The 21,708-nt window shown below is 43.6% G+C and overlaps 2 protein-coding genes across 2 annotated transcripts; both read right to left on the bottom strand.

Annotated features, from left to right (window-relative positions):
- Positions 1–1,986: 1,986 nt before the first annotated feature.
- uts2r4 (urotensin-2 receptor 4) lies at positions 1,987–3,024 on the bottom strand (the record flags this gene model as incomplete). Its single annotated transcript, XM_079219885.1, has 1 exon — positions 1,987–3,024. One exon carries the CDS (start codon positions 3,022–3,024, stop codon positions 1,987–1,989), a length of 1,038 nt encoding a protein of 345 aa, XP_079076011.1.
- A 1,465-nt stretch (positions 3,025–4,489) lies between these two features.
- On the bottom strand, positions 4,490–19,791 carry LOC306737797 (arf-GAP with dual PH domain-containing protein 1). Its single transcript, XM_079219589.1, has 11 exons — positions 19,654–19,791; positions 17,773–17,903; positions 16,755–16,846; positions 12,913–12,995; positions 12,669–12,781; positions 11,892–12,038; positions 10,835–10,918; positions 10,655–10,717; positions 8,598–8,669; positions 6,889–7,120; positions 4,490–5,294 (listed from the first exon to the last, which is right to left on the bottom strand). Exons 1-11 carry the CDS (start codon positions 19,739–19,741, stop codon positions 5,266–5,268), a joined length of 1,134 nt encoding a protein of 377 aa, XP_079075715.1. The 5' UTR covers positions 19,742–19,791; the 3' UTR covers positions 4,490–5,265.
- Positions 19,792–21,708: the final 1,917 nt, after the last annotated feature.

Raw genomic sequence — 21,708 nt, 5'->3', positions numbered from 1 at the left:
ATATATATATATATATATATATATATATATATATATATATATATATATCACCATGAACATTCTACAGTTGATTACTTACATTAGGACAATATTTTTTTATATATATATGAAAAAACTCTATATTTTTTAATCCCATTATATTCTGTAGTGTCTCCCTTTAGTGTCTCCTTTCAATGGACTTAAGAATCCTAAAACCAGACAAGAGCCACTGAATCTGCATGACGACCATTTCATCAATTCAACTATGGTAATATTCTAGACGTCTTTTAATTTTTAAATGCAAGTTTGTACAAAAGGTGACGAGTTTAAATTGTTACAAGACGTGAAAGAAAAGATGTGAACAAAATAAAACAAAATACCAAAGCGGAAACATTGTAACCGAGCTGTCCTGCGACCCTGAACGTGGATGTGACTGTTTATCCACTTTAATAATATACTGACCTGCACGCAAAGGGAGGATCAAACAGGACGAAGCAGGAGGAGGAGAGACGGAGGAAGATATTCTCTAGGAGACAATTTGCAGGAGGACTCAAAGAAGTCGTGGCTGGAGGCTGAGGAATGTGACACGGAGCGAGCACATTCCCAGAGAGTCGATGAAATATCCTTTACATGCGTGTGTTTATGTGTGTGTGCGTGTGTGTGTGTGTGTGTGTGTGTGTGTGTGTGTGTGTGTGTGTGTGTGTGTCAGCTGGATGGCAAACAGAGGAGTGGAGAGAGAGAGAGAGAGAGCAAAAAATAAAGCACTTCTTAACATTAGACATGTCTCGTCACCAGAACAATATTTCCCTTTTTTTATTTGTATAACTTTTTCGAAGCTAATTGAATTCTTTTGAACTCAAATTTGAAACCCAAATATCAGTAGTTTTATAGATTCTTCGTCATGATGTTGTGACTATCGAGAAGACAGAACTGCAGGTTGTCAGTCAGTCAGTACATGTGAGGCTAGGCGTTAACTTATCCTTCCTCTTGTGTTCGGGTCGGCACCGACCTGTTTTAAGTTTTAAATGCATAAAAGAAGCACATCAATGTATTTATTGCATCAAAGCTATTTGACTTAGTCAGGAACTTCTATTTCAACTAAATAAAACAAAAACATTTGTTTCCACTAAATTATAAAATGCTCTGGTTGAAATGATGACCTTTGTGTTGTTAGGGTCGGTTTTGACCCAGTTATGAAAAAAAGATTGGCTTGATTGGTTGTTGTTTGTTTGACCTTGCAAATCTATATTTAGTGTTATGACTTGTTCTGCTTTTCATTTTGTGTTTGTATTAAAGTTCTAGTGCTGAAAAAAAGCCTGTTTAGCCTTTTTCCTGAAGTAAATATACATGGGTCAAAATATAGTATAATATTAAAATGAAAACATAAATGTATTTAAGAGATGTGTTCTAATACCCTCAGTAATAGCCAGGTAACACAACAACCTTTTATTTATTCACATGATTCTCTTGAGGTTCATTTTAACATTTCTTTAATTGAAATGGAGGTATCCTGACATAGAAAAGGCCCAGAGGCCCACACCTACAATATTAAAACATAAACAATATGTTCATGGATAAGGAAGCCTAACAAGGTCACCAAGAGATGAGAAACACATTGGATTATAGATAATAGTTTTAGTGTATTTTACAGATGATTTAAGACATGGGTCAAAACCGACCCGCTAACACAAGAGATGCTAACAGAAAGCTAACACAAGAGATGCTAACAGGAAGCTAACACAAGAGATGCTAACAGGAAGCTAACACAAGATATGCTAACAGAAAGCTAACACAAGAGGAAGGGTAAAATCCAGATTTAAACGCTCCAACCAGAAGACTTTCACGTGAGCAAACATCCACCTGCTGTGCCGCGTTCCTCTGAATCTGTATCTGGTTTTCAAACAGAGATCAAATATTGCAAAAAGTCAGATTACAAGCGTCTCACACATATTACAAAAAGAAAGTCTGATGAGCAGTGTCCGGGATCAGGGATCATTTATCCGGCCGCTAAAGCTCCTGCAGCGGCGTCGTCACGGCCGACACGGGGTCGGCCCGGCTCGAGCCCACGGACTGGCCTTTCTGGGCCAGGTAGTCTTTGTAGTTCCGGGTCAGGAGCGTGTAGAGGAACGGGTTGATGCAGCTGTTCCCGTACGTCAGACACGTGACGAAGAAGTTCACGTAGTTGTGGGCGGCCGGAGAGAAGGACTTCAGGGAGTCCGGAGAGAACAGCTTGGCCAGCTGCCAGCCCCAGAAGGGCAGGAAACAAGCCCAGTAGGCCACGACGATGCAGAAGATCATGGACACCACCTTCTGCTTGAGTCCTCTCCGCCGGACGGAGCGGCTGCTGCCGCCTCCCAAACTCGCCTGCACGGCCCAGTAGCGGCCGGCCAGCCCCGCGTACAGCCCCACGATCACCAGGCCGGGGACCAGGACGCTGGTGAGGAACAGGACGGTGATGTAGGCCTTGAAGGCCTCGGGGGTCCAGGTGGGGAAGCAGATCCTCTTCACCAAACCGGCCGCGGTGGGCTTGCCCTCGCTGAGCCGGATCATCACCATCATGGGCAGCGTCAGCAAGAAGGACAGGCCCCAGATGACCGCCGCCGCCAGCCTCCGCCGGCGGGACGAGGACCTGTGCGCGCTGAAGGGCCGAGCTACGGCGCGGTAGCGCTCCAGGCTCATGGCCACCAGGATGAAGACGCTGGCGTGCATGGTGAGCAGGTCCAGGCTCAGCAGGATGCGGCAGCCGGCCTCGCCGAACAGCCAGTCGTGGGCAAAGTAGGTGCAGACCACGAAGGGGATGGTGGAGAGGTAGAGCAGGTCGGCCAGCGCCAGGTTGACGATGTAGACGTACATGGAGCCGGTGCGGCGCAGCGCGGCCGAGCGGGTGATGGCCAGCGTGTAGGCGTTGCCCGCCACGCCCATGGCGCACATGATGGTCAGCGTGGCGCCGAGCAGGGACGTCACCCAAAGGCCCCCGCCGCCGCCCCTGCCACCTCCGCCGCCGCCCAGCTGAGGCGTGAGGGTGGCATTGGGAGTGCAGTTCATATCGCAAAGGTCGCAGGATCAGAAAAGGTCAAAGGCCCCCCGAACGCGTCCACAGCCAATTCACTTGGAAAAAGGTGTTAAAGTCCGCGTGAACATTTCATGCAGTCATGCTAAAACCTTTTGCACGATCTAGGGGCGAATCATCGACTGTGGCTCAGTGGTTAGCGTGCCCGTCTTTCAATCAGAGGATCGGTGGTTCGAGCCCCGGCTCCGCTAGTCCTTGAGCAAGATGCTTAACCCCGAATTGCTCCCCGTTGCTGCGTCTACGATTGTCTCACTTTTGGATAAAAGCGTCAGCTAAATGATAATAATGATCATTTTAAAAACCTACACATTGTTGGGAGATGGAATCCAAGAAACGGCGTTAATGGACCAGCAGCTTCAGTGACTCTACGCAGCTTCCTGACGGCTTGGAGCGCTCGTCCCCCAACCGGAAGCCATGATCCCGTCTCGTCTCCGGGAAAGAAATGTTGAGCCGTGGGGCCGCCGGCGTTCAGCTGGACCGACTGCGTCCAAACATCCCGCAGAGCCGGACCTCCTGAGTGGCTGAGGCTTCCAGGGAGAGACTCATGATGTCAGCTTCAATACGGACAGACAACGCGTTGATTCTTTTTCATCTGGGCTGTACGACATCCAGTCAAAAGTCTCCCAGCGTGTTGAGGCTTCAGAGGTCCTCAAGAGATGCTTTGTCCAAGCAGTCCATGTTACCGCCTCCCTCCTCTTCCTCTACACTCCTCTTCCTCTCCAGGCTGTTGTGTCTCTGCTTCTGGGTTCTCCTGGTCTCTCAGTCCCTCCCTCCTCTCCTCTTCTCTCCTCCGTCCTAACTCTTTCTCACCAGGGTGAAAAACTTGCAACAGCTCATAGATTTATGAGGTATTCCTCACGGGCCTCTCAGGTCTCTGTGGTTTTAGACACTCAGAAATCACTTCTTCATTTTCTAAAGATCTTTCATGAGTCTCATGACTTGTGAACGGTCAGCTGCTCTGTGTGTCCAAAACCTTTTATGTCTGCATTCCTTTATTATGGGACAAACAAAAGATAGTTCTATTTTTAAATCCCTGGAGGACACACACACACACACACACACACATTATATTGATGTATTCATTGCAGCTCTTTTAGACGTATAACCTCTTCATCTACTTTTTTTTGTGTGTTGCTGGACTCCTAATCTTTTCTTATATTATTCTTTTCTAAAAAACAAAAAGGCATCTCTGTTCATTTAGAATTAAAGTTTCTGCCAATTTTATTGAATTCAATATTTAAGGTCATAGTGCAGGAATTCTGACGTCGCTATATTTATAGAAACAAACCCGCAGAACAGTATGCAGGTTTATTTCTAGAGATGCACTGGATGGGTTCAGGGTGGAAACCAGTTTTGGAAAAACTAAATTCCGTTTGAGGAGTGACAATAAGCCAATATTTTGAAAACAATATGAAAACGAGATTCTTTGACAACTTCTAGAGGAAATAGTTTTTATTAATGATCAGTCAGCCATGCTCAAGTACAGAAATGCCTTAAAAATAGTAAAGAAACAAAAAGGAGCAGAAAAGGAAAAGAACAGTAAAATACCACAACAAAGTAGTAATTATCTTTAGACATTAAAAGGTTACATTTTATGTATTATTGTTTGTTTTAACAAAGACTTAGTGTATGCACTGCAGGCCACATGGAGGCGCTGTGACACTGCATGAGAGTCTTCTTTATGGCAGACTACTGCATGCCTCAAAACAAACTTACTAAATGATCTTTAGTTTGAAGAGAAAATACAAAAAGGTCGTGGTGGAAAAACGGTTTGACCTTCGGGACTGAAACGGCACAATAATCAGCGTGATGCAATACTTCCTGGAGAATATGAATATATATTTATATATAGGTCTATACGTTCTAGAGAGTAGTTACAGAGTTTACATAAAACAACAGATAGCATTGCTCAAATTAGAGAAAGAGCAAAAGTAAAATATCAAAGCTGTCCCCAAAACAAAATAAAAATCATACGATTATCACTGTGCATTTATGTGTTTCTGGTTATTTTAGTATTATCGACAATGTTTTTAAAAACATGGTTTTGGTCCTCTTGTTTGCGTCTCCAACCCAATTGCCAAAAAGCAGCATTGGGACGAGCAGATTAGTGATGAAGGTCAGATTTTGGTGCAGTGGCATGCTGGGTGGCAAAGCTCCTGTGTCTGGCTGCTGATTGGCTGAGAGGAGAGGAGGCGGTCCTGCAGGCCTCTGGTCCATCAATGCCGGTGCTTGAACAAGGCTTCCACTGAAACGCCAACACAAGTCCAAAGTTAGAGAGAAATAATTGTTTATGACAAACACAATGGAGCCCGAGCGCACTATGTAGGTGACGTGATACTTATATCTACCGCTACGTGACGACACACGCAACACCTACTATGTCGTCATGTACGTTACAAAACTAACAGTGACACACGTTACGCACTAAAGTTGTTACACACGTTACAAACCAACAGTGACACATTATATTACTAATACTGTTACGTACAAACATAGTTACATACGTTACTAACATAGTTACGTATGTTACATACTAACATAGCTACGTACTAACACAGTAACAAACGTTGCGTATTAAAGTTGTTACGTACATTACATAAAAAGAAGACAAATTATAAACTAACATCATTACATACCAACATAGTTACATACTAACTTTGTTACATACGTTATGTACTAACATCGTTACATACTAAAGTAGTTATGTAGGTTACATACTAACATTGTGACAGACGTTATACACTAACATTGTTACGTACTAACATAGTTACTAACGTTACATACTAAAATAGTTACTAACGTTACATACTAAAATAGTGACACATTTACACACTGACATCGTTACGTACTAACATAGTTACTAACGTTACATACTAAAATAGTGACACATTTACACACTGACATCGTTACGTACTAACATAGTTACTAACGTTACATACTAAAATAGTTACTAACGTTACATACTAACATAGTTACTAACATTACATACTAACATAGTTACTAACGTTACATACTAAAATAGTGACACATTTACACACTGACATCGTTACGTACTAACATTGTAACATACTAACATAGTTACACACATATATACTAATATAGTGACACGTTATACACTAACATTGTTACGTACCAACATAGTTACGTACTAACATAGTTAGGCACGTTACATACTAAAATAGTTACTAACGTTACATACTAAAATACACATATATACTAATATAGTGACACGTTATACACTAACATTGTTACGTACTAACATAGTTACGTACTAACTTTGTTACATATGCTATGTACTAACATAGTTACATACAAACATTGTTTTGTATGTTACATACTAAAATAGTGACACATTTACACACTAACATTGTTACGTACTAACATAGTTACATGCGTTACGTACTAATGCATTTACAATAGTAACTTATTAACGTAGTAACATAGTTACGTACTAACATAGTTACGTACTAACATAGTTACGTACTAACATTGTTACGTACTAAGGCAATTTACAACAGTAACATATTAACATATTAACGTAGTAACATAGTTACGTACAAACATAGTTATGTACGTAACTTAAAATAACTCAATGTGTTGGTTGTTCCACACGGGACAGCAGTCTCCTGGTAAAAGTCCTGTTTCTTTGTTTGCGTGAATCTCAATTGGATGGATTGCTTGATGGAATTGTGTTGAGTGTTAATACATTTTTGTGGTTTATTATGTATTCCATGGTGCCCCTATGTAGCAGAGTAGCTATTCGATGTGAAGCTACAAAAAAGTAAACAGCAGCTGATTCTAAATATCTAAAGACTATTCAAAAGGTTCTGCGTTCTTACTTGTGTAGTCCTGAGGGGACATCACAGCATTCATGACATCATTGAAGTGCTTCAGCCAATCCTGCTGGTCGCTCTCCGACTCGCAGGTAAACAGGAAGCTGCGCTCGGGCGTCTGTATGGTGATGCCGTGTTGCCAGTTGCCGTTGCAGTGGGTGCCGGCAGGCAAGCCGGGGGCGGCGCTGTAGCCGTGGTCCTTGTTCCCCAGGAACGCCTCACCTTTGGCGAAGGCGTCCTTCAAAGAGGGAGAAACGAGAGAAACACAGGTTGAATGAATACTTCCGAGTGGTTTTTCCTAAGTGTAGTGCTTCTCTTAGCTAGCAAACAGCTGTGTGTTAGCCAGCACTAGCCTAGCCTAGCCGAGCAAAACGACTCTCAGTTGGCCGATTGGTCCAGACTGGCTTGATTGCACATTGATGGTAACAATATCCTATGTGGTAATCCCCTGACTTTTAGTGGTGACATTTTTGTTTTTTTGCCCCCCATTTACTTGGGATTCTTTGATAAAAAACTAAATATTCTCATGGTGAGTAGTTGATATTCAAGGGTCATTTCAGGGGTAAAGTATTCCTTTACCTTCGTCTGAAAGGTGACACCACTAATCACCTAAAAATAAATCTCAATCTGTTCAGCAAAGTGGGAACAAACTGCACTTGAATACACAATGAACCATTGAACACACCACACCTAACATGCATCATTTCCAAGTGATCAAATTGCTCTGGCGGTGAGCTCCCTCCACACATTCCCCCGTCCACACTCGACTTCTTCCTCCTTTCATCTCCCAGTGTTTCTTGTCCAACCCTCTCCGGGGAAGTCGGGCCGTTCGGTCACCTATAACCGTTGCACCTCCCCGTTGAACTATTTCATCAGCAACAGCGCCGAGCTAATCTGCCCGAGCCATCTGATGTGGATTTAGCCGAGTCTCAATGCGAGTGATGAAACACCACTTCAACGACTCAGGATCTCACTTCATCAACGTCTAGAACCGTCCGAGCGCCGATCTCACATAAATTAAGTTGACATGTTAGAGTTGTTTGTTTTGAATTGTCCAACGTGGCTCACAGGATAAATTAAGCCAGTGGTTCTCAAACTTTTTCTGTCACGCCCCACTTTGGAGGAAGAACTTTGTGACTCCTCCATCTGTGCTTTTTCAAATAATAGATTAAAGAAAATGTAAATCTCTTTCAAGTAAACCAGATCGCTCCATCAGACAAAAACTAATAACGTGTGCAATCACTTTGTTAGAACAATGCAAATGAAGTTCTTTCTGTGCAAAAAAACCTAATATTTAGCAAAAACCATTACCTATTGTGGCTGCAAATAACCTGAATATATTTTCAAGATAATAACAATAACGTTCAACCTGTGCAAAACAGAATGAGTGCAGATGTGTGAGCATCAGGTTGTATCAGTATTAGTGGCTGCACTGAGCTGCTTTCCTCTACACATACTTTTAAAACGGGGTTGTAGATTTGATACGGCTCTCAATTCATAATTCTTTTTTTTAAAGAATCTGCATCTCCCACTTGTAATACCTCCGCGCCCCACTAGAGGGTGGCGCCCCACCGTTTGAGAACCACTGGATTAAGCTAGCGTTTCAATCCCCTTTGAGGTGATATGTACATATCTTGGTGAGAGCACTGGAATACCATGAGGACATTGTTGTGGGTAGTTTGAGCTCCAGAGAAGGAACTGAAGAGATGCCGTACCAGCGGGTCTTTGAAGTACATGAGTCGCCGCTGGTCGAGAGTGAACCAGCGCTTCTTGAAGCCTTCCGTGTGCTGTGAAGACAAAGAGGTCGACAGAGACGTCAGACACAAAGCAGCTGCGTCTGGTTTCTACACTTACAACATGAATCATACTCCGTTCTTAAATGGACTGTCTGGCATGAAGAGTTCACGCATCAGTTTCCTGATACTCCATAATTGGCTGGGGCTGCAAACGATCATGAATATATTTTTCAAATCAAGTCGTCTAGAACTTCTCAAAAAGTTGGAATCAATCCTGTAAATTCTCTTTCACAGAAACTCATTTCTAGTCGTTTCTGCTCTTTAAATCAAAAAGGCATTTTGGTACCCGCCATAAAATAAGATAATCCTTTATTAGCCCCAGGTTATAGCAGCAGACAGATAAAGTGCACACAAGAGACATACAGTAAAATAAAATGTAAATAAAAAGTAATATAAATAAACAGTAAATAATCCACAATAGCAGTATAATATACACAGAGTATTTAAAAATACATTTATATTTTATTTTTACAATAAAAACATCTATTCAGGTTTTTTCAAATTAAGCTTCAAATGTAATATTATGTGTCGTCGTACTTTATGAGTTTTTATGAGATTTTGTGGTGATATGAATGTATTTCATGGAGCTGCTAGATCGCACCGTTAATACGGCCGGAGAACGTTTTGATCATGTTTTGTATGAAAAGCTGGACGCCGTAAAATATGTATTGAAGTAGAATATTTTGTTCAATAAAAACATGTTTTTTTAATCTTTAATAGTCAATAAATGTTGACTTTTGGACTGAAATGTTTGGCTCACACTCGACTGAAACAATCCTACCAATACACTAATATATAATAACAATAATAATAATGAGTAAGACACTAATTCCAACCACAGGAATCTAACTTGACAGATAGTATAACACTAATAATATTAGTGAAGTCTTTATGTGGAACTGTGCAGAAATGAAACACAATGAACAGACGTGTTGATTTCAAATTCAAACGTTGAAACTTCAAGTTCTACCAACGAAACTAAAATAGTGAGAAGGATGCAAACAGAGCAGTGTGCTGCGGGTGTTTTATTCATGTTCTGCTCGTCTGATACCGAGTCTCTCTGCAGCCCCGTTTTCCCAACGCTCCTTTGACAAAACTAGATAAGTGTTAGATTTGCAATTATTTGGTGCTGAAGCTGCGTTTCCCCGCCTGAATGTTTACACCACCAGTTCCATGAAACCATGAGTCTGACTTTGAGGAGACCAACTTGTTGTCACGGATGAAAGCGTTTCATCGGTTTGTGAGAATATAAACAGCACCTTCTGAGAGTTCACTGAAGAGCAGCTTTTAGACCCCGAGGACGCTGGCGTCCCAGACTGCTCCCACTTTGTCCTCATGAAAGCGTTTCTTTTTCTCCTCGTGGCGCGAAGCCCGAGCAACCGGCGGTCCCTTCTCTAACTCGCCAACGACTCCTTCCACAAGTGAGCCTCGCTGTGCGTGTGAGGGAAAAGCATTGATGACACCGGCTATCAAATCAGCCCCAAAGCAGACGGAGATTCATCCGACAGCCTGTGAGGATCCGGCTGCGTGGCGTCATTATTTAAGGCGTAAATATGAACAGACGCCCTCTTGGTGCGTTCGGCTAATCCCGACACGCGTTTGTGTTTCTGTGTGAACTCGAGGGTTTGACACTTCAGGATTAAAGTTGATCCTCAGCTTGAAGCCTTTCATTCCCTCGCAGACAGACTGACAGCCGGAGGGGAGTCAGGCAGCAACAACAGCTGAGCGAGTTAACCTCTGAGCCCAGCGCCCACTCAGTGAGAGCAGCCTCCTCTGGTTGTATAGAAGTCTATGCTTCATGTGTTAGAGCTGCATTCTCTCTCCTGACCACCAGGGGGCGACTCCTCTGGTTGTATAGAAGTATATATAAATGGCTCTACTGCTCTTGATTTATTCCTTCAGTGTGTGTGTGTGTGTGTGTGTGTGTGTGTGTGTGTGTGTGTGTGTGTGTGTGTGTGTGTGTGTGTGTCACTTACCCTGGGACCCGTCTTCTCCATGAATCCTTCCTTCAGAAAGTTCCGCGTAAGTTTTGGTACCAGCTGAAAACAAATAGGCAGAAATACAGTAATGGAGTTCTTACCACCTCAGTGCTGTGTGTGTGTGTGTGTGTGTGTGTGTGTGTGTGTGTGTGTGTGTGTGTGTGTGTGTGTGTGTACCTCAGCGTCGGTAGCCCCGGGAAAGGCCACCTTTAAATAGTGAAGCTGAACTGCACGGATCGTATTGAACCAGTCGACGATCTCCTGCAGACAGAGAGGAGAGTCTTAGTTATCATTTATTTTCATATGTATGAATTAAATATGATTATCTACGTTCCTCTCTAGATAACCGAGGTGCGTGAAGGCTCATGATCAATAATCATTAACATCACAGACTTCTTGGGATTGTAAAAAGTTCAGTTCAAAGCAAATCTTCATGGAATTCATGATGAAGGTGAAACTGAAGAGCAGGTGAAAGGAAAACCGGGATAATCCTTTTACATTCCTTATTTATGTTTTCATCTGTGAAACAAATGGGAGGAAAATAGTTTTGCCAGGTAAAACAAATTTACCAGCAAATTTTGCCATCATAATTTGTCTTTGTAATAATAATCATATAATAAATAATTAAAAAAAACTGTATATATATATATATATGTTTAACCCTCGTGTTGTCTTGGGGTCAAAATGACCCATCAACACACATACATATACACTCGTACACGGGTCATTTTGACCCCAAGACAACACGAGGGATATATATATATATATATATATATATATATATATATATATATATATATATATATATATATATATATATATATATATATCTGTGGTTTCAATTAGAAAGAGGTGTGATTTAGTGTTTTCATATTTATATTAACAATCTTTTTTTCATCTTTATTTTACTCTCCACAGAAAGTGTGATTTAGTTTTTTTAACTCCGTCACAATGTAAAAAAAAAAGTGCCGCTATAAAGACTGAAAAGAAAAATATATTTTCTAAATTATATATATGCTGCGTTTGTTTAACCGAACGGTTCCACATATTTCATAGTTCAGTGTCTTCATGAAGGACACAGAATGATGATACACTTCTGGTTCTCCATCAGCAGAAATGGGCCCAAAGGGTTGAGAAGGTTCCAGAGGGAACGTTAGCTCATGCTACAAGGGAAGTCAGTTGTTTTAAAGCCCCACAATGCATCACTGCACATGCCAAGCGTGGCGACGCCCACCTTGCCGTTGTCGTGGTACACAAACATGTTGCGGGTGCTGTAGTCCTTCAGGTACGTGATCTGCAGGCCGTGGGGGTTCCCCACCTTCTCCGGCTGGAAGCTGGCGTTGATGGTGTCCACCTTGATCACCGCTTTGGGCTCCTTAGCCTGGGGGGGGGGGGGGTGAGAGGAGGTGAGAGGAGGAGAGGATAGTTTGTGCGAGTGAAGCCTAGTTTATCGCCGTAGTGACGAAAATGACATCAGTGTGTCATCAAGTTTGTAACTTTATAGTGACGAAAAAAATGAACACAAAAATGACTTTTGTATGTCGAGAATTCGATACACGAAAATGAGAGTGAATGTGTATTTCTAGTATTTTTAAAACACGCTGCTCCCGCAGCCCTTGAGCTGGTTTCCCGTGACAAACAAAGAGCTCCCAGTGCTCCCAGTCCCTGACTGGTCCAGTGTGAAGGAGGCTGCTGGTGCAGAGGGAGCAGGCGGCAGACGCTCTTTAGTCGCCTTTTAGGTACGATTATGAAGAGTGTTTTTACAAGTGTGTAAAACGTACTGCAGCTACATACACGTGTGTGTGTGTGTGTGTGTGTGTGTGTGTGTGTGTGTGTGTGTGTGTGTTGGCTCCAGAACATTTGATGTCTTTCGAGCGCTCCCTAATTAAAGGATGTGTGTCGCAAGTGAAGTCCTTCAAACGACATAAAAACGGGCCGCTGTGTAATCACGGCAGGTCACCGGCGTCCTGCATGTGTGTTTTAACGTGAGGCGTTGAGCGCCGCCGCTTACGTCATATTTGGTGTAATACTTCAGGGTCCCCTCGCGCTCCGAGAGGACGAATCGCCTGCTGAGGAACTGCCCGTTGTCCCGCCCCCTCTTCATCAGCATGCCATCTCGAGTTCCTGCAGAAAGGAAAGCCGACAAAGGTCGTTCGTTATCAGCGTGTGTGTGTGTGTGTGTGTGTGTGTGTGTGTGTGTGTGTGTGTGTGTGTGTGTGTGTGTGTGTGTGTGTGTGTGTGTGTGTCACGCTCACCTTCCTCATACGTGAAGCTCTTGCTCGGCTCGGAGAACTCCTTCCTCTCGTACTTTGCTCTGATCCACTGCTCCCTCAACGTCCTGAACACAAACAGGTGGAGCGTCAACAGTGAAGAAGAAGAACTCTTCTGTTACTTTGTGGTCAACAAGAAATGCTTAAAAATATATTACCATACTGGATGCCAGATAGAAAGGCCACTTCTCATTAGTATCCGCTATTAGCTACTAGACTAGCTCGCTAGCAAAGATAAGAACAATGCACTTAACTACGTCAAAGATCTTCAGTCGCAGAAATAATGATCCGCCACTCCAGTTTGCCCAAAATATACAGACAGAATAGACCCAAATTATATTAATATTCTCAAAGTGTTACTTTAAAAACACTGATGTACTTTAAAGTGTTAGTTTCTACCATAAAACACTGTGAAGAAATCATTTTTGTGCGTGTGTGTGCATGCATGCGTGTGTGTGTGCATGCATGCGGGCGTGTGTGTGTGCATGCATGCGTTTGTGTGTGCATGCATGCGGGCGTGTGTGTGTGCATGCGTGTGCATGCATGTGTGTGTGTGCATATGCATGTGTGTGCATGCGTGCGTTTGTGTGTGCATGCGTGTGCATGTGTGTGTGTATGCGTGCGTTTGTGTGTGTGCGCGTGCATGCGTGTGTGTATGCGTGTGTGTATGCGTGCGTTTGTGTGTGTGCGCGTGCATGCGTGTGTGTATGCGTGCGCGCGTGCATGCATGCGTGTGTGTATGCGTGCGTGCATGCGTTTGTGTGTGTGCGTGCGTGCGTTTGTGTGTGTGCATGCGTGCGCATGTGTGCGTGCATGTTGAACACGAAGCCGAGAAGCAACACGATTGGAGGAGCCAAGTGTTCTCTTCTCAGCCACATTCCTCTGCAGCGCTAATGATCAAAGAAGGTGGGGTGTGTGTGTGTGTGTGTGTGTGTGTGTGTGTGTGTGTGTGTGTGTGTGTGTGTGTGTGTGTGTGTATTTGAGCTGCCTTCAGGCAAAGTCAACACTCCCACTGCATTTTCCTCAATCAAGCAAAGACTTTGTCAACCGGTGTGTTACACGGAGCAACTTCAGCCACATGACACCTTTTTTTTTGCTCTCGTCTCTTCCCCCTCCCAATAAAAATTCCCGCTTCACATTAAAACAATTCCAAACATTCCTGTCTGTGAGCTGCCACAGTAACACACACTACACACTACAAGACAGAGACAGGTGATCAGGAGGCTGCACCTCAAAGAGAAACACTCAACACCATATGGCAGACAACAATAACTGCAGTGAAGACGACCTGCACACCAGGTACACAGTAGTGACCATATTTGGACTGAGGAGTGACGCAGAGACGGCGTATACGTCTCTACCTGTCAATCATCTTGTAGCCCCGCCCCTAAAGCGTCCCCTGCTTTATGGTCTGTTTGACTCTAAATGACCATAATGTACTAAATGAACATCATGCTGTATTGAAGAAGACTTGAAACTAGAGATTGAGACATAAACTCATGTTTACAATGTTTACTGAGGGAATACATCAAGAGAGAAGTAATTTATATAGACTTCTATACAACCAGAGGAGTCGCCCCCTGGTGGCCAGGAGAGAGAATGCAGCTTTAACACATGAAACATAGATTTCTATACAACCAGAGTTGCAGCCTGGTTGGTGAACCATTGATTGTCTGATTGTTGAACCATCAGTCAATCAAACAAGATCTTGGGATGTTGAGAGAATCCAGCTGCCGTTCAAAGAAACTATAACCGAAAAAAAGAAGGAAGTAATGGCGAACCAGCATTAAAAGTGACCTATTCACGTGCGGTGGATCTTATTCATGCTGATGTGAGGAGTGGTTCCCGTGGAAGTGGCTGAAAAATAAGTAATATTAAATGACCTGTTATTATACATGTCTATTATTTGTGGATGAATGGAGATCTACTCTAATAGCAGCTATTAGAGAGGAGGTGACACACATTAAATCATGTCTCCAAGAAACATGCCCTCACAGGTTGAAAACACCGACGGTCCGTCAGCACCTTGTTCAGAAGCAACGTTACAAAATCACATGTTTCCAAAGGGGGAGTCTAAACAACACGTACAGAAACAACTTCCTGTTCCCCTCTCGTTTCACTCTATATTCACTTTATTTGTCATATTTCTGTGCAGTGTAATTGATCGAAATTAATACCGATGCAAATGAAACACCAGCTTCCCTCATCGTTAGCGGTACGATGAGGTGAATGTTCTTGACGTTGTCTGCTATCCTTTAATCAGAACGAGACATTTAAAAAGGCCTCGCTTTTGTGACCCTAAAACTTTTACCTGACGTTTGATAGATTCAGTTATTAAACCAAAACAAAAGGCAGTGGGTTGAATGATTAACATGGACGATTCGGGGCCCTCCGTCCAACCACCTCTTGATCCCAATTATCAGTTTTGCGATCGTGAAGCCGTGTCTTGACTGGCAGGTTGAACCACAGACACGCCCTCCACAACTTGACCATGCTTGAGAACGGGAGCCGCTGGCAGTAGCTGCTCGCAATTAAAAAAGGTAAGAGCGGTACCAGGGGCGCTGAATGGTTTCTAAACCTACGGTATGTATCTCTAACCTCAGAGTGTGAGAAGGACAGAGCTTTCAGCCCTAAAGACTAGTGGAGTAACGGAGCGTTATTGATCCTGATCAGTTCTGCCCCCTCACAGATTAACCATCACAGAGTAAATCAAGTTTTCTCCTCCAATATCCAGTAAAACATGTGATCAGGACATCATGGATGTTTCTCTATTCTCTGATCTTGTGATTTTGTGAACAATCAATCAGTGTTTAGATCAACAGGAGGAGCACTAGTAACGTTAGCAGCACCGCTAACGGAGAACCAACAGGAGGAGAGCTAGGAACGCTAGAAGCACCGCTAACAGAGAACCAATAGGAGAGCTAGTAACGTTAGCAGCACCGCTAACGGAGAACCAACAGGAGGAGAGCTAGGAACGCTAGAAGCACCGCTAACAGAGAACCAATAGGAGAGCTAGTAACGTTAGCAGCACCGCTAACACAGAACCAACAGGAGGAGAGCTAGCAACATTAGCAGCACCGCTAACTGAGAACCAACAGGAGTAGAGCTAGTAACGCTAGCAGCACCGCTAACAGAGAACCAACAGGAGGAGAGCTAGTAACGTTAGCAGCAACGGAGAACCAGCGGCGGTTCCCCTCCGTTGCATGATGATGCGTTCAGGCTCTGCTCAGAGAAAATGAGTACCGACTGAAGGTAAATGATAACGTTCTCATGATGCGTTCACATGTAATCTAGTAAAATGTAGTATTGGTGATAAACTACAATAAATCCAAATCTCTACTGTCCAGCAGGGGGCGATTCCTCTGGTTGTATAGAAGTCAGAGCACCACAAGACGAGTGGCATATCGTCCAATCACATTGGAGGGAAGGCAGACATCTCTACGGCCGATACATCAAACACTCGGCAACTCGCTCCAAAACTATTTAGATTCATAAATAGCAAGACAGGTAGGGGGATAAATATGCATGTTTGATCAGGAGGTGAACTGTCCCTTTAAAAGATTCACCTACTTCAAAGTAACTTAGTGGTTTCCAGTGGTAAAGTCAGTGGACTCAAGGATAAGTCATCGTCATTATGAAACACAGGGTTGCACAACTAAATGCTTTTGGAGCCAATAAGTCAAACAGTGTTTTGCATCAGCAGTGTTTACATTGGAATAACACACACGATCACACAAACTACAAAAAATGTTTGAAACTGAAAATGTAGGAATTGTACGCGCGATGGCATATGTTGTTTGACTGTGCGTGTTGCTATGGCTACTCACTGGCAGTCTTTGTGGGTGGGTTTGTAGTAGTAGACCGGAACAGCAGCCTCGTATTTGCTCCTCATCATCTCGTTGCCATGCTTAGCCATGAACTGAGGAACACACATGGAAATGCATGAATCCCATCAAGGAGGAACACAATAAACGAGATGATTCATGCAGCAAATATGTTCAGATCGAGCTGTGCAAAGTACCGACATCATTCATGATCTGGTTTCAGGGAATGTGAACTGGGCAAGAATGTGATGTGATTCATGTCCTCATAGAAGGGTTCACATGTCTTTTCCTCACATGATTCTTCCTAACTTTAAGTAGTACTTTTTGTAGTATTTATATGAGAACCATTTAGATTAGATTGTTTATGAGATCTCCCTCCTTAGATTCAAGTAAAGATTGTTTGGGTTAAAATAAGTAAAGTTTTTTTGGCCTTATGTAAGCTATGTAACAAAACTACGGTGAAATAAGTTGACTTTAGTTTTTCACTAGAGACCCAAACAGCATTCTCCTGGGTGAAAGTCCTATGTTTGTTTGTTCAGGGATGTTCATAGTTTTTCTTCCTGGATTCTGTGTAACGTACAGTTTCTTTAATAACCTTTTAAAAACCAACCTATTGTTTGGCCTCCGCTTTGAAATTTCATCCCCAAACTAAAAAGGGTGTATCTCTGCCACCACTAGGGCTGTTTTAATAATGCTGGTGTTATAATAAAAGAGTATAACGTAAGTTGTGTGTTCAGATGTGTAAATATCAGTCTATACGTTACTGGTTATGAGTAAATGAAGAAGTGAATTATACAGTTTTATCTGCATAGTGCCCATATGGGCTCCACAGTTTTCAAAAGGGTTTTAAGGAGGAAACACACATATCCACTAGTGACCTTTAGAGGCGCTTGAAGGCCAGTTCTGTGACCTTTGGACATAGCCAGGCTAGCGGTTTCCCTTCGTTTCCAGTCTTTATGCTAAGCTAGGCTAAATGGGTGGTGACCCATGGCTCTGGACGACGTCACTGGGATGGTCTCACCTGCACCTCGTGGTCCTCCCAGTGGGAGAGGCTCAGGGACTTGACCTTGCTGATGTCGGGGAAGTTGCGGTGGATCCCGGAGCAGGCCAGGCAGATGAACACGCCCAGGGAGCAGGAGCCCCACATGGGGTCTGCAGAGAGGACGCCATGTTGGATTACACTCATCCTATACACGTCATAGTTATCTTGTTGATAAGAAGCTACGAAGTCAAGATATGAATCATATTTGTCCATTGCTTAATCCACTAATTATTATTATTCATATCTATGTTTTAATCAGAGTATAATCACATGAAGCTAAGATTCTTAGTGTCAGAATCAGCTTAGAAAAAGTAATTTTAAACAAAAGTGAAACCTGATTCAGAGCAAAACTCGGACGGAAGAAAACTTCTCCGCTGGTTGAGACAAAGCATACATAAGCATATACTTCTATACAACCAAAGGAGTCGCCCCCTGGTGGTCAGGAGAGAGAATGCAGCTTTAACACATGAAGCATAGACTTCTATACAACCAGAGGAGTCGCCCACTGGTGGTCAGGAGAGAGAATGCAGCTGCAACACATGAAGCATATACTTCTATACAACCAGAGGAGTCGCCCCCTGGTGGTCAGGAGAGAGAATGCAGCTTTAACACATGAAGCATAGACTTCTATACAACCAGAGGAGTCGCCCCCTGGTGGTCAGGAGAGAGAATGCAGCTTTAACACATGAAGCATAGACTTCTATACAACCAGAGGAGTCGCCCCCTGGTGGTCAGGAGAGAGAATGCAGCTTCAACACAGGAAGCATAGACTTCTATACAACCAGAGGAGTCGCCACCCTGGTGGTCACGAGAGAGAATGCAGCTTTAACACATGAAGCATAGACTTCTATACAACCAGAGGAGTCGCCCCTGGTGGTCAGTAGAGAGAATGCAGCTTTAACACATGAAGCATAGACTTCTATACAACCAGAGGAGTCGCCCCCTGGTGGTCAGGAGAGAGAGTGCAGCTTCAACACACTGGGCAGAACCAGACGTCGTTATCAGCTGTAACAGCTTGGCTATGTCAACAAAAGCAACTCCACTAAATCTGTACATATAAGAGTTGTTTGCTGCTATATTAATACTGGAATGGTAAACACAGCTCCTTTAAAGAATAACCGAAGACAGCTTGCAGTATCTGCATTTATTATTAATAATAACTATTCATGTTGCACCTTTAAAAACAGAGTTTTGACAGAAAGCAGCAACATGAAGACAATACAACAACAGAAAGCAAAACAACGCAAAACAAAGCGAGCTTAAAGAGTTAAACCCTGATTAAAAACATGAAACAAAGAACCAATGAAACCAATCGATACGATAAAAAGAAACTAAGAGAAAATAATACACTAATAAAATAAAGCAGTAAAGTGACGACAGCACATAAGAGCACAGAAACGGGTTTAAGAAGAGATTTAAAAGAGATGAATGACTCTGGGAGCCTGTTGAGTATTTTAGAGGTTATTGCATGATCTTAAGGGGTAGAATATATCTGAGTTCTCAGGCTGGAAGGTTTGCCTTCGGAGAGCAGATTATTATGGGCTGGAAGTGAGCTCCACCGCTTCCCTCTGCAGGTCCACACTTGTCGAGCTGTGGAAGCTTCTCCCTCCGGAACAAGGCCCCTACCAGGCGGCCTCTCCCGGCCGAGGCTCGCTGCCCTCGGCCTCCCTCCACAGAGAACACCGAGGGGAAGTGTACCGTTTAAAATAAAACCACGAGCAGCGTGACGTGCTGGGTCCATGTCCACACGCACGCGCCGCACCTCCTGCTGCGCGTCACCCAGCCAAGCGACACGTATTACTATATTATAGTTTAATATTTTTTTAGAGCCAATTAAAGATGGGTTTTCTTTCTTCTTACCAGGTGCGCCGCAGTCTGCACACGCGTCATTTCCAGGGTTTAGCAGGATCTCCCGCAGCGCGCGCGAGGCTCGCTCATTTGCCGACATTTTTCACTTTTCAGATTCCTCCGCTTTCAGAGAGAGAGAGGGGGATAGAGAGAGAGAGAGAGAGAGAGAGAGAGAGAGAGAGAGAGAGAGAGAGAGAGAGAGAGAGAGAGAGAGATAGAGAGAGAGGGAGAGAGCGAGGAGGGAGGGACAGAGGCAGGTAAGGTGTGTCTCCTTCTCGAACCAAGAAGGGGGGCTTCTTGGTTCCTTCCTCAGGGGGCGGGGCAAGTCCGCGCAGGTAAAGCGTCCTGAGCGCGCGCAGGTAAAGCGTCCTGAGCGCGCGCAGGTTAAGCGTCCTGAGCGCGCGCAGGTAAAGCGTGCTGAGCGCGCGCAGGTAAAGCGTCCTGAGCGCGCGCAGGTAAAGCGTCCTGAGCGCGCGGGCACGAGTTGTTTCTCCACTTGAAGAACAACTAAATCAAAGCCTCTTCATAAAAGTGTTTATTTCCTTCAAGGACACGTCCATGCCTCCTTCTCTCCTCCTGCTGCCCGGCGAGAAGCCGCTGCTGGCGGCCTGCTGGCGGCCCGAGAGGCGCGGAGCTGAGCGCGCACGAGGAAGTGAAAAGTTTCGATCTCGCTTTTCCGCATAATTGGAGGTCAGGTCGCAGTGTGCCGCAATACAAAGACAATCAGTTTAAAAATAGCGCAGCGATAAAGTAGATCCATCCCCCTTCTGTCATGACCACTTTCCTCATAGTTTCCTCAAAGTTGGTCAAATAAAAATAACAGGGATGAAAGCTATATACAGCTAAACTCAATATGTACAAAGAAACAGCAGTGTATTAATTTAGGAAATGATATTAGAAGGAAGTAAATATTAGAGGATGTGTATGTGCTCACAATGCAGCCACATTTCAGTGTAATTAAAGAAACCATCAGCAAAAAATACACACAGGCCCTAATATATATATATATATATATATATATATATATATATATATATATATATATATATATATATATAAACCCTGCATTGTGTGCTTGGCTGAACTGTCGCTCGCCCCTCACGCACTCTCCCCCCTCTCCTCCAGAGTGGCGGTGGTGGGCAACGTGGATGCGGGGAAGAGCACGCTGCTGGGCGTCCTGACCCACGGTGAGCTGGACAATGGCCGAGGCTTTGCTCGCCAGAAGCTCTTTAGACACAAACATGAAATGGAGAGTGGCAGGACCAGCAGTGTGGGCAATGATATCCTGGGTTTTGACCAGGAGGGACAGGTGAGCTTCTGCCCGCGCTTTAGGATTAATTACCAAACGCGTCAAAAACTGTGTCGTTTCGGCTAAGTAACTATCGCTGATCCCTCATGCGGCGTTAGTAACTAGTAACTATTCCTCATGCTGCGTTAGTAACTAGTAACTATTCCTCATGCTGCGTTAGTAACTAGTAACTATTCCTCATACTGCGTTAGTAACTAGTAACTATTCCTCATGCTGCGTTAGTAACTAGTAACTATTCCTCATGCTGCGTTAGTAACTAGTAACTATTCCTCATGCTGCGTTAGTAACCAGTAACTTATCCTCATACTGCGTTAGTAACTAGTAACTATTCCTCATGCTGCGTTAGTAACTAGTAACTATTCCTCATGCTGCGTTACTAACTAGTAACTATTCCTCATGCTGCGTTAGTAACTAGTAACTATTCCTCATGCTGCGTTAGTAACCAGTAACTATTCCTCATGCTGCGTTAGTAACTAGTAACTATTCCTCATACTGCGTTAGTAACTAGTAACTATTCCTCATGCTGCGTTAGTAACTAGTAACTATTCCTCATGCTGCGTTAGTAACCAGTAACTATTCCTCATGCTGCGTTAGTAACTAGTAACTATTCCTCATGCTGCGTTAGTAACTAGTAACTATTCCTCATGCTGCGTTAGTAACTAGTAACTATTCCTCATGCTGCGTTAGTAACTAGTAACTATTCCTCATGCTGCGTTAGTAACTAGTAACTATTCCTCATGCTGCGTTAGTAACTAGTA

The sequence above is a fragment of the Taurulus bubalis genome, assembly GCF_910589615.1.
Source record: "Taurulus bubalis genome assembly, chromosome: 6".
Taxonomy (NCBI): domain Eukaryota; kingdom Metazoa; phylum Chordata; class Actinopteri; order Perciformes; family Cottidae; genus Taurulus; species Taurulus bubalis.
The sequence above is the reverse complement of the archived record's forward strand: the minus strand, read 5'-3'. Positions and strand labels throughout refer to the sequence as shown.

Bases quoted from the DNA above. Each gene is read 5' to 3' on its own strand.
- LOC306737797 (XM_079219589.1), bottom strand. From the start codon at position 19,741: ATGTCGGCAAATGAGCGAGCCTCGCGCGCGCTGCGGGAGATCCTGCTA. The intron at 7,121-8,597 runs GTACGGCATCTC...CCCTCTTTGAAG, and splicing joins TGTACTTCAAAGACCCGCTG to GACGCCTTCGCCAAAGGTGA. The intron at 5,295-6,888 runs GTAAGAACGCAG...TTGGCGTTTCAG, and splicing joins GTCCCCTCAGGACTACACAA to TGGAAGCCTTGTTCAAGCAC.